The sequence below is a fragment of the Zootoca vivipara genome, chromosome 13, assembly GCF_965207765.1.
Source record: "Zootoca vivipara chromosome 13, rZooViv2.hap1.1, whole genome shotgun sequence".
NCBI classification, from domain to species: Eukaryota; Metazoa; Chordata; class Lepidosauria; order Squamata; family Lacertidae; genus Zootoca; species Zootoca vivipara.
In genome coordinates, this window is record NC_142596.1 from 45,661,841 (window position 1) to 45,674,068 (window position 12,228).

At 47.4% G+C, this 12,228-nt stretch overlaps 1 protein-coding gene across 6 annotated transcripts in view; it reads right to left on the reverse strand.

Annotated features, from left to right (window-relative positions):
• The window catches only part of CIITA (class II major histocompatibility complex transactivator), a 47,092-nt gene extending 36,779 nt beyond the window's left edge, over window positions 1-10,313 (reverse strand). The window contains exons 1-3 of one of the 6 annotated variants that reach the window (XM_088656943.1): window positions 10,010-10,123; window positions 8,035-8,074; window positions 1,337-1,438 (exon numbers count right to left, since the gene is read on the reverse strand). In XM_088656943.1, coding sequence (XP_088513069.1) covers window positions 1,337-1,438; window positions 8,035-8,065 — 133 coding nt within the window. In that variant the 5' untranslated portion in view covers window positions 8,066-8,074; window positions 10,010-10,123. The other 5 variants (XM_088656942.1, XM_035131936.3, XM_035131940.3 and 2 more) reach the window with 5 other exon arrangements.
• Window positions 10,314-12,228: the final 1,915 nt, after the last annotated feature.

The following is a 12,228-nucleotide window of genomic DNA, read 5'->3' on the forward strand; positions in this document are numbered from 1 at the left end:
GTGGCTGCGACAAGGGCTGCTGTTGATTGGCTGTTGTTGCGGCAATTGGGCGGGCGATTGGCGGCTGCTGGTGGGCAGGTATTTTTTGCCTCTGCGATGTGTGGTATTGTCAGCGTTGGCCAGCCGGGTGAACGATCCCCCCCCCAAAAGCTCAACAAGTCAGGGCAAACCCCCCTCCCACAAAGCTCAAGAACTCTGGGGGAATCTAAAAAGCAGCTAAAAAAGCCAATGCAATTCTGGGCTGCATCAATAGGAGTATAGCATCTAGATCTAGGGAAGTAATAGTACCACTGTATTCTGCTCTGGTCAGACCTCACCTGGAGTACTGTGTCCAGTTCTGGGCACCACAGTTCAAGAAGGATACTGACAAACTGGAACGTGTCCAGAGGAGGGCAACTAAAATGGTCAAAGGCCTGGAAACAATGCCTTATGAGGAATGGCTTAGGGAGCTGGGTATGTTTAGCCTGGAGAAGAGAAGGTTAAGGGGTGATATGATAGCCATGTTCAAATATATAAAAGGATGTCATACGGAGGAGGGAGAAAGATTGTTTTCTGCTGCTCCAGAGAAGCGGACACGGAGCAATGGATTCAAACTACAAGAAAGAAGATTCCACCTAAACATTAGGAAGAACTTCCTGACAGTAAGAGCTGTTCGGCAGTGGAATTTGCTCCCAAGGAGTGTGGTGGAGTCTCCTTCTTTGGAGGTCTTTAAGCAGAGGCTTGACAGGCATGTGTTAATAATGCTTTGATGGTGTTTCCTGCTTGGCAGGGGGTTGGCCTGGATGACCCTTGTGGTCTCTTCCAACTCTATGATTCTATGATTCTAATCCCCCCCATTTTTTCATTTTGAGTCCCCCAAAATAGGGGCCATCTTATACAGAGGGGCATGTTATACACAGGAAAGTACGGTACTTCTTGTGCCACCCTTCACCAGCCATTGACCAGTCCAAAATAGAGGATGAAGAAGACTGGTCAGTGCAGAAGGACTGGGAAAACAAGGATGAGTATTTATGTGGGCAGCAGCTGCAATGTACCCCAAGCCAGCCAACATGGGTTTATTTCCTAGATGCAGACAGGCAGAACTGCCCTGGAAAGAAATTTCATTGAAAGTAATTTTGTTGTTCCCGCAAGGGGACAATGACAATAAAGATATCTTATCTGAAAGGCCTCTTCCATTGTTTCTGCACTTTCATCGTGTCCCCTTCGTTTTCTGACTCTCGATGTGTCTTTTGCAGCTTTCACGATAAAAAAATTATGGGGCGGCAGGCAGATGAAAAAAACAAAACAAGCAAGGGATTATTTTTCATGCCGCCTTTGGGGGGGGGGGGGAACTCACCTGTTTCCACTACCTGCTTATACAGAACCGGAATGTCGATGTCACTGAACAGCAGGTCCAGGCAGCTCTTCCCAGCCAGGACGCCTGGGTCCATGGTGTCACCTGAAAGCATCGCCACCATCATCAGTAAAACGAAAGATGTATGATTCAGCCACTTCTGGCATTTGCGTGGCTCACAGGTCCCCTTGCGCTCCACATGCTTCCAAATTCCCGCACCCGTACACACACACACACACACACACACACCCCTTTACTTAATAAAATTTGTTTCATTTCCTCTATATTAGTGCTGAAACCAGTTAGGACTTGCTCTGTTTAGCTCGTGTTTTTCTCATGCCTCAAAAAATGCCCACATTTGGGGTGGGTTTTTTTCTTTTCTTTTTTCTTTTATTAAATTTTATTATTGCAAAGAACAGTACATACATATATATACAATATATAGCTTCAATTTTATAATGTTTACATAAATTTAAAATCCCCAAAAAGACTGATGAGTGAAAAAAGAAAGAGAAAGAAAAAAGAAAAAGGTAAAAAGTTAAAAAAGGGGAAAGAAGGAAAAAAGAAAGATTGAAAAGAAAAAGAAGGACTGAATCAACAGCCCTCTCTTACCTACATTCATTACATCTTATGATACTTCCACCGCACTGAACACAGAAATAAACCTTTCAGTACTTTTATACAATTGTCCTCTAGATAGCAATCACATTTACATATACAAAGAGAAGAAATACTTTAAGCATCTTTTTATACATTTACCCTGCACAGTTATTCTAGACACAGCCATGTTTCCTTCCCCACTCCTAAATTCCTTAAATATTCATTTAGACATTCCCACTGGATCCTGGTTCTGTTTCTAGGTTTGTTACTTATCCAGTCTGTTAATTTAGCTAGCTCCAGGTATTCACATGCCTCAAAAAAATGCCCACATTTGGGGTGGGGTTTTTTCTACCAAAGGTCAGAATTGTACAAAAAAGGAGCAAGTTTGTGTGCATTTTCAAAACACAGGTGCTGATGTGCCTCAATGCTCAGTGTTTTAAAGGGAAGTGCCAACCCCCATGCTCAAAAACAGGAAGTGTGTGTGTGTATAGTAAATGCTTGCAACTTGGTATCGTTGGCATGGATAATCTAATAGATAGCCTTCATCCAAAGAGAAATTTGCATGGCTCTCCTGCCCCCTTCCCCCTCATGGCAACCCTGTGAGGTAGGTTTGTCTGACAATGAGAGTGCCTGGGCTCAGTGTGAGCCAACAATGTTCTATGGCTGACGGGGGATTTGAACCTGCGGCTTTCCAGCACTCTGACCACTGCACTGTACTACCTCAGCAGTAATCTGTCACAACATCACATTCAGGGCATGATCCCTGATTGGTTGGGATCCAACAATGAATAAGCTTTTCCAAGTTAAAGTTCTTTTTTTAAAAAAGAAATGTGGCAATCTCTCTTGCTCTCCATTTAAGAGCTCTTACCCTCCAACATTTCTCCGATGAAAATAGGAACTCAATTCCAAAATGGTAATTTTACTATTTATTTCTGATTCAATACTGGAATGGTCCCACTTTTCCTTAGGATGTCTTTATTTTCATCAGAGAAATGTTGGAGGGTAGGGAGTTACCCGACGCCCGAGCCATCTGAAGGCAATCCTGTATAGGGAAGTTCCCCCCCCCCCAAAAAAAAAGTTTAATGTTTTCTTATGTTTTTATATATGTTGGAAGCTGCCCAGAGTGCTGGAGAAACCCCAATAAGATGTGTAAAGGTAAAGGTAAAGGGACCCCTGACCATTTGGTCCAGTCGTGACCGACTCTGGGGTTGCGGTGCTCATCTCGTGTTATTGGCCGAGGGAGCCGGCGTACAGCTTCCAGGTCATGGTGAACCAGAGCAGCGCACGGAAACACCGTTTACCTTCCCGCTGTACCGGTACCTATTTATCTACTTGCACTTTGAGGTGCTTTTGAACTGCTAGGTTGGCAGGAGCTGGGACGGCTTCTCTAAATGAGGGACGCCCCTGGAAAACAGGGACACTTGTAAGGTCTGAGAGCTGGCTTTGCATTTAACTGCCAAACAGTAGAGGTTCAAACAGTGGCCAACTAGCCTTGAAGCCCTGACAGTCTTGAGCAAAACCGGTGCATTAGCTAGCTTCATGAAATGCCGTGCCCATTTAATCATTTGTAGGAGGACGCTGCAAACATTAGCACGGAGGTGGCCTCCTTTGCCTCCAGACCATGCCCTGGTTGTGGTCGCAACATGTGATACGCCTCCCTACATGAGTTTTGGTGGCACCTGGCTGGCCACCGTGGGGGAAGGGGATGCCGGACTAGATGGAAACCACTTTGGTGTGTTGCCCCCCCCCCGACATTTCCCTTCCCTCAACCCACAGCCAAACTGCTGCCGTTAACAGGAACAAGCTTCTGCGTTTCGATTTGAGTGTTTTTTTTGGTAATGTAGCTTGTGTAGCAGTTGGCTCCAAATAAGACAAGAAAGTCTCGCTGAAGAATCACCTGCTGAAGATCCAAGCAGCTTCTGGGATCCCAGTTTAGGACTTAGGACTGGTATAACAGGAAGCATTGCAACAGGGTGCTAAATGAGCTCAAAGTCCCCTCTTCCTTTGCAGGTGGGTATGGAGGACTCCCTGGTCCTGAATGAGGTTGTCCATGGAGGCGCAGGTCAATTCAGTGCCCAGGTGTCTACCAGCTCCATCTGATACGCAGGATGAGACCCTACCTGCCCGCGGACTGTCTCGCCAGAGTGGTGCATGCTCTGGTTATCTCCCGCTTGGACTACTGCAATGCGCTCTATGTGGGGCTACCTTTGAAGGTGACCCGGAAACTACAACTAATCCAGAATGCGGCAGCTAGACTGGTGACTGGGAGCGGCCACCGAGACCACATACCACTAGTCTTGAAAGACCTACATTGGCTCCCAGTACGTTTCCGAGCACAATTCACAGTGTTGGTGCTGACCTTTAAAGCCCTAAACGCCCGTGGCTACCTGAAGGAGCGTCTCCACCCCCACTGTTCAGCCCAAACACTGAGGTCCAGCTCCAAGGGCCTTCTGGCGGTTTTCTCCCTGCCAGAAGTGAGGCTACAGGGAACCAGGCAGAGGGCCTTCTCGGTAGTGGCGCCTGCCCTGTAGAACGCCCTCCCATTGGATGTCAAGGAAATGCAACTACCTGACTTTTAGAAGACTTGTAATGTTTGATGTTAGGGAAGCTTTTAATGTTTGATGTTTTATCGTGTGAGATTTAGAGTGAGAAATATCCCTATTTTCATATGAGGAATGTTGGAGGGCATGCGCCTGGTGGTGTCCTCCCCACTTCCCCAAATCTTTTATTGGTTCTGCATGTGTGTGTGTGTGTGTGTGTGTGTGTGTATGCAAAACCAATAAAAGGCAGGCATCCAAGTCTTATGGGTAGCTCCCTTCCTAAGGCCAATAGGCCGAGCAAGGTGGTGCTGTGGGTTAAACCACAGAGTCTAGGGCCTGCTGATCAGAAGGTCGGCGGTTCAAATCCCTGCGATGGGGTGAGCTCCTGTTGTTCGGTCCCAGCTCCTGCCCACCTAGCAGTTCGAAAGCACATCAAAGTGCAAGTAGATAAATAGGAACCGCTCCGGCGGGAAGGTAAACGGCGTTTCCGTGCACTGCTCTGGTTCGCCAGAAGCAGCTTTGTCATGCTGGCCACATGACCCGGAAGCTGTCTGCTGACAAACGCCGGCTCCCTCGGCCTATAGAGCGAGATGAGTGCCGCAACCCCAGAGTCGGACACGACTGGACCTGATGGTCAGGGGCCCCTTTACCTTTATCTATTTATTTATTTTGAGCTTCCTCAAATACAGTGCTTTATATTATTCTCATTATTGCATGCATGCACAGACACACTTCATTCCAGCAGACGCATTTCTGTACACTTAACTTGGCTGGAGAACAGCACTGCAAAATTTGGAGAAGCGCGAATTTGGATGGGAGGCTGCATACTGTTTGGAAAAGCAGAAACTAGGGAAACCTGCCTTTAAATGCAAAATGAATCAAACATCCCTCCCATCCCTAAGGCTGGACCACTCCACTATAAACTGAGCCATTTGGCTTAGAATCCCGCTTGCATGTTCTTCTTTATGCCATTTTAAAAAAAAATGAAAATTGAATACCTGGTGTTTTGGTGGTTGGTGTTGCCCCCTTGGATTGTGCTCACCCAACCCCAACCCCCACAAAAAAGGGCTGTTTGCTTTCAGCTCACATTGTTGCCTCGCTCCCCAAACCCACAACGGGCAACAAGTTTCCTTATCAGCAGGACGCCCGTAGCTCTGATTGCCATTTTGCTGAATCATATGAGTTCCTGAAGCTTTGTTATCATGGTAAATGACTCATTGGCTCACCGCCAGGAGGGGAAAAAAAGGGAAACACAACAAAGGATTGGCTTCAGTTAGTGCAACATCAATGCACACGATGGTACCGGTACTCAAATTATTGGTGGGTGTCTTAAGGAAGCCCACAAGCCAGGGGTCAGCAAACTTTTTCAGCAGGGGGCCGCTCCACTGTCCTTCAGACCTTGGGGGGGGGACGGACGGACTATATTTTGAAAAAAAAATATGGACGAATTCCTATGCCCCACAAATAACCCAGAGATGCATTTTAAATAAAAGCACACATTCTACTCAAGTAAAAACACCAGGCAGGCCCCACAAATAACCCAGAGGTGCATTTTAAATAAAAGCACGCATTCTACTCATGTAAAAACACCAGGCAGGCCCCACAAATAACCCAGAGATGCGTTTTAAATAAAAGCACACATTCTACTCAAGTAAAAACACCAGGCAGGCCCCACAAATAACCCAGAGATGCATTTTAAATAAAAGCACACATTCTACTCATGTAAAAACATGCTGATTCCTGGACTGTCCGTAGGACGGTTTTAGAAGGCCGCCTCCGGGCCCCCGGGCCTTAGTTTGGGGGTCCCATGACACAAGCCCTCTCTGACTCCCCATACATTTAGCCAAATCATATCCCCCCTCACAACCTTTGAGAAACAGGAACTGAGGGTAGGTGAGGGGGATAAGCATGGAGCCATAAATTTAAGAGGAGGGAGCTAAGTCATGTTAGCATACTCTTGATCCTCACCCTCCTCTTAGAAGAACGTATCAGAAACAACAGATTTTTAGAAGACATCTGAAGGCAGCCCTGTTTAGGGAGGCTTTTAATGTTTAATAGATTATTTAATTTTATTTTTCTGTTGCAAGCTGCCCAGAGTGGCTGGGGAAACCCAGCCAGATGGGCGGGGTAGAAATAATAAATTATTATTATTATTATTATTATTATTAACCTGAAAAACAGCAAGGCGCCTTCCAGATGGAATCTGCTCATGCTGCGACCAGCGGACCCTCCACCCATGCAAGATTTACGCAGTGTTTACACAACATGGTTGGCATGAAAACGCCCTCCTGTATTTCCCTTCCCTCTGTTATACTGGATTTAACCCTTTCCCCCAGGGTGAACCTGATAAGCTGGCCCGGCACCAACAAGTCGGCCAGATCGAGCAGCGGCCGAGGGTCCGGGGGGGGGCGGCGGCATGGGAGCCCCTTCACCAGCCCGACTCATTTGTGGCGCCCTTCATCCTCCCGCTGGGTCTCTGGATGCAAGCAGAGCACTCGAGAGCACTGCTACCCATCCATAGTTGAAGTACAGTGGAACCTCGGTTTATGAACATCTCGGTTTACGAATTTTCGGTTTACGAACGCAGCGGACCCATCTGGAACGGATCAATTCACTTTCCATTACTTTCAATGGGAAAGTTCGCTTCAGTTTATGAACGCTTCAGTTTATGAACAGACTTCCGGAACCAATTACACCCATGCTTTGGGTTAAGTACGCTTCAGGCTGAGTACTCCGCGGACCCGCCTGGAACGGATTAATCCACTTTCCATTACTTTCAATGGGAAAGTTTGCTTCCATTTATGAACGCTTCAGTTTATGAACAGACTTCCGGAACCAATTACACCCATGCTTCGGGTTAAGTACGCTTCAGGTTGAGTACTTCGCGGACCCGTCTGGAACAGATTAATCCACTTTCCATTACTTTCAATGGGAAAGTTCGCTTCAGTTTATGAACGCCTCAGTTTATGAACAGACTTCCGGAACCAATTGTGTTCATAAACTGAGGTACCACTGTATGTCTGGGGTCCCAGTGGTGACAGCGGAGGAAAGAAGTGCTTACGATCGGACCAAGTCCTTTGCATCTTTGTGAGTCCCACTGTTGGCATCATGCCAAGCTCCCTAATCTCCCAAAGCCTGCTGCAGGCCTTGCCAACAAGCTTACCGAAAGAACCCCACCCAGTCTGCCAATGCCCCATTTGCAGGATCTGAGCAACAGGACCGCAGGACCAAGCCGCTACCTGGAGACACCTGGAGACAAATCTAGCAAACCGCATCATAAGGCAACCATGCCTCGGGGGGGAGGAAACCGGGTGCAAAATAAAGAGAGCAATTTCCCAGGTGAGGACAAGAAAGCAAAGTAACAGCTGTTTGAATTTGCTGTGGCTCAAATAGACTTTCCCAGAGGAGGCAACAGCAAAAAAAGCCCCCCAAACCAGCACTGCCCTGCACCCAAAGATTTTCCGGTAGGCAAAGCAGGGGACAGGAGGAGAAAAGGAGGCAGTGCTCATGAGAAAGGAGGAAATTTGGAGAGGATGAGAAAGAGAAGGAAAACTAACTGACCTTGGAGCAGCTGGCTGTCAAATGGTCCCATTCCGAAAACCTGCAAGGTGCAGATTTTACAACTGAGATGCTCAAGAAGCAGTCGTGTAACAGAAGAGGAACTGTAATTAAAGTGATCTCTCTCTCTCTCTCTCTCTCTCTCTCTCTCTCTCTCTCTCTCTCTCTCTCTCTCTCTCTCTCTCTCTCTCTCTCTCTGCAACCCAGAAGTTGGGAGTTTGAGACTGGCCATCACAATACTGGGGGAATCCCGGAAAGGGGACGAAAAAGGAAATTCCCTTTTATTCTGGCACCACCGGTCAAGAGCAGGAAGCATCCTCCTCCTCCCTGCCTCACACACGAAATATGCCACCTGTTGCACAACCTTGAAGGCTTGAAGGCAGCCAGATTTAGTTTCCTAGGCTGCCTCGCTGCAAAGGAACCCACAGTCCTTCCTGCAAGGAGGCCTTGCAAAGCCAGAAACTTACCGGACACAGGGAGAGTCCTATGCTCCTCTCTCGCCCCTTGAATGTCAAGGCAGCACACGAAACCTCAGCCTCAGTCCCACCCCAGGAATAAAAAGAGACCCCCACATGAGACCTTCGGTTCACCATCCACGCGACAGGCAGCTCATGAGGGCAAAAGTGAAAGTGGGCAGGAGTGTGCTTTATTTTCACTTTCGGTCCTATTTTGTAGCTTGTGATGCAAGTTTATCTTGCCAAGAAGCCTGCGGTATACTCCCACATTAACTCCGACAGAATGACTAACTATTATTGCTGCATACCACCCCTACCCCCAAGTGATGGAATTATTATTATTATTATTATTATTATTATTATTATTATTATTATTTATGTGCCACCCATCTGACTGGTTTTCCCCAGCAAATTAAAACACAGTAAGACACCAAACATTAAAAACTTCGCTAAACAGGGTTGCCTTCAGATGTCTTCTAAAAGTCAGATAGTTCTTTATCTCCTTGACATCTGATGGGAGGGCATTCCACAGGGCAGGTGCCACTGCCGAGAAGGCCCTATGCCTGGTTCCCTGTAACCTCACTTCTCACAGGGAGGGAACCACCAGAAGGCCCTTGGAGCTGGACCTCAGTGTCCGAGCAGAACGATGGGGGTGGAGACGCTCCTTTAGAGCAGGCACCCCCAAACTGCGGCCCTCCAGATGTTTTGGCCTACAACTCCCATGATCCCTAGCTAACAGGACCAGTGGTCGGGGAAGATGGGAATTGTAGTCCAAAACATCTGGAGGGCCGAAGTTTGGGGATGCCTGGTTTAGAGCTTTAAAGGTCAGCACCAACACTTTGAATTGTGCTCAGGAACGTACTGGGAGCCAATGTAGGTCTTTCAGGACCGGTGTTATGTGGTCTCGGCAGCTGCCCCCAGTCACCAGTCTAGCTGCCGCATTCTGGATTAGTTGTAGTTCCCGAGTCAAAGCCCCACGTAGAGTGTGTTGCAGTAGTCAAAGCAGGAGATAACCAGAGTGGCCCGCCCCTACCACCCCCTTGCTACGCTACCGCTTGAGGTGTTGGGATATAACCATTGGGAGGTCGAGCCGGCAGCCCCCTCTCCTTCTCAGTCCGTTAAGTATTTGGTCATTTTCCTTTACCGGACTGGGTAACCCTTAAAATAAAAGGCTCCTTTGCCCAGAAATGCCTTTGGAAGAAAGGACTGTCAAAGAGAACAGCAATTACCAGACCTTTAGAAGACATCTTAAGGCAGCCCTGTTTAGGGAAGCTTTTAATGTTTGATGGATTTCTGTATTTTAATCTTTTGTTGGAAGCCGCCCAGAGAGGCTGGGGGAACCCAGCCAGATGGGCGGGATATAAATAAATTATTATTATTATTGCTGCTATTATTATGATTATTGATAAATAAGACACATAGTCCACTCCATCGCTCGCAGAACTGAGAACTGATGGACTGCAGAATTTCTGCACTGAAAATGTCGAGCAAGTGTATGATAAAGGAAGAAAAAGCAAGCTTACTACTCATGCTTCTAGCTGACGCAGCACCATGTTGGCTCAATTGCATGGCTGATTTTTCCACCAAGGTCAACGAAATCTTCCTTGCTAGATCCTCTCTGTCTTTTTCGTGGAGCAGCGTTTGGTAGTATTCCTTGGATATGACTCCTCCTTCCAACATGAGGTTTAAAAGCGCCTGAATCTGGGTGGGCGACGCGTCACAGACAATTCCTCTCACCCCTGGCAAGATCTTCCCGAAGAGATCCATGCTGCGGATGTCAACGGTGCGAAAAGGATTTGAGACAGACTGGATTGTTGACACTTATTGTGCATGCATGAAAAAGAAAACACGCAAAAAGTTGAAGTGAAAAAGAGAGTTTCTCAGGACTCTTGCAAGGGCATTTCCTCATTTAATTGAAGTTATGAATGCGGCTACCAACTCAATCTAACCACAATGTTTTGATTTAATGCTTGTGCAGCAAAAAAATATCTTCAAACCATGCATGACACCTATGAAGCAGAATTCAGGATCCATATGGTTCCCCGTCTTGGTCTCACAGTGACCAACCAGAAGCTCATGAGAAGACCACAGACCATGGAGGAAAGCTGTTGCAAGCAAAACTGCCAATATCTATGGTGTGCTGAGACCATATTTAGGCCACATTCATAGTAAACCCCCCCCCCCCAGAATTATGGGAGCCATAGTTTGTTAAGGATGCTGAGAGTTGTAGGGAAGCCCCCTATCCAAGCTACAATTCCACACATCCCCTGGGAAGAGGGATTAATTCCTAAGCCACCCTGGGAAGGGAACAGGGGTCTCTCCGAACAATCTCAGCACTCCCTTAATGGACTACACACTTCCAGGATTCTATGGGAGAAGAAGCCATGATTGCTTAAAGTGGCATGAAACCAGAAGGGGCGCCAGAGAGGTTGTCGGCCTGCTGGACTGGCAGGATTTCAAAGCTTCGAGGCACCAGAGCCAGATACAGTGGTACCTCGACATCCGAATGCTTCGACTTCCGAAGGTTTCGACTTACAAAGTCGGCAAACCCAGAAGTCTTTTCGCCGTGCGCGTGTTCTGCGCCTGCGCAGAAGCAGCGCGCGCAGTCCGCACATGCACAGAAGCGCAAAATCACGCTTCACGCATGCGCAAGATGGACGCTTCGACATCCGAAGGTTTCGACTTACAAAGAGCGCCACAAAACGGATCGCCTTCGTAAGTCGAGGTACCACTGTCTACTGTTAGGTCTATAGTGATAGGGTTGCGCTCCCTCTGAAGGAGCAGGTATGTAACTTGGAGGCAACATCTGGATCCTCTGCTGTCGCTTGAGGCTCAGGTGGCCTCAGTGGCATAGAGTGCCTTCCATCAGCTTTGGCTGGTAGCCCAGCTGTGCCCCTACCTGGACAGGGAAAGCCTAACTTCTTCTTCTCCCAACAGAATATTAAAAGCATGATAAAACACAAAACATTAACAAATTTCTTAAACAGGGCTGCCTTCAGATGTCTTCTAAAAGTCAGATAGTTGTCTATTTCCTTGACATCTGAAGGCAGGGCGTTCCACAGGGCGGGTGCCACCACCAAGTAGGCCCTCTGCCTGGTTCCCTATAACCTCACTTCTCGCCGGGAGGGAGCCGCCAGAAGGCCCTCGGAGCTGGACCTCAGTGTCTGGGCTGAATGATGGGGGTGGAGACACTCCTTCTGGTCTACAGAGTCTACTGACCTTTAGGGCTTCAAAGGTCAGCAGCAACACTTTTGAATTGTGCTCGAAAACTGCTGCCTATGCTCTGGTAACCTCTAGCATAGATTACTGCAACGTGTTATACATTGGGCTGTCTCTGAAGGTGGTTCGGAAGCTTCAGCTGGTGCAGAATTCGGCACCCAGCTTCCTCGCTGGGGCAAGAAGGTTTGAGCATATTACACCAATCCTGGACCGACTGGTGGGGTATAAAAATGGAATGATTATTCTTATTAATATTATCATCATCATTATTGAATAGGATGTCCCTATTTTCATCAGGGAAATGTTGGAGGGTATGCATATGACGGCTACGTTTTGGTTCTCATTCTGTTTCAGGAGATGCAAATTTAATAGATTCAGCTTCCAAAGCAAAATGAATGGACTTCCTTGCTCAGAGGCAACTTTGGCACGGTTCACTTCTAAAGCTTTCTGAAACTGGGAGGTTGCCAGAGGTATCTGCCAAAAATAGTTCCTTTAGCCTGCTGTATATTGCCTTCTGTTATAA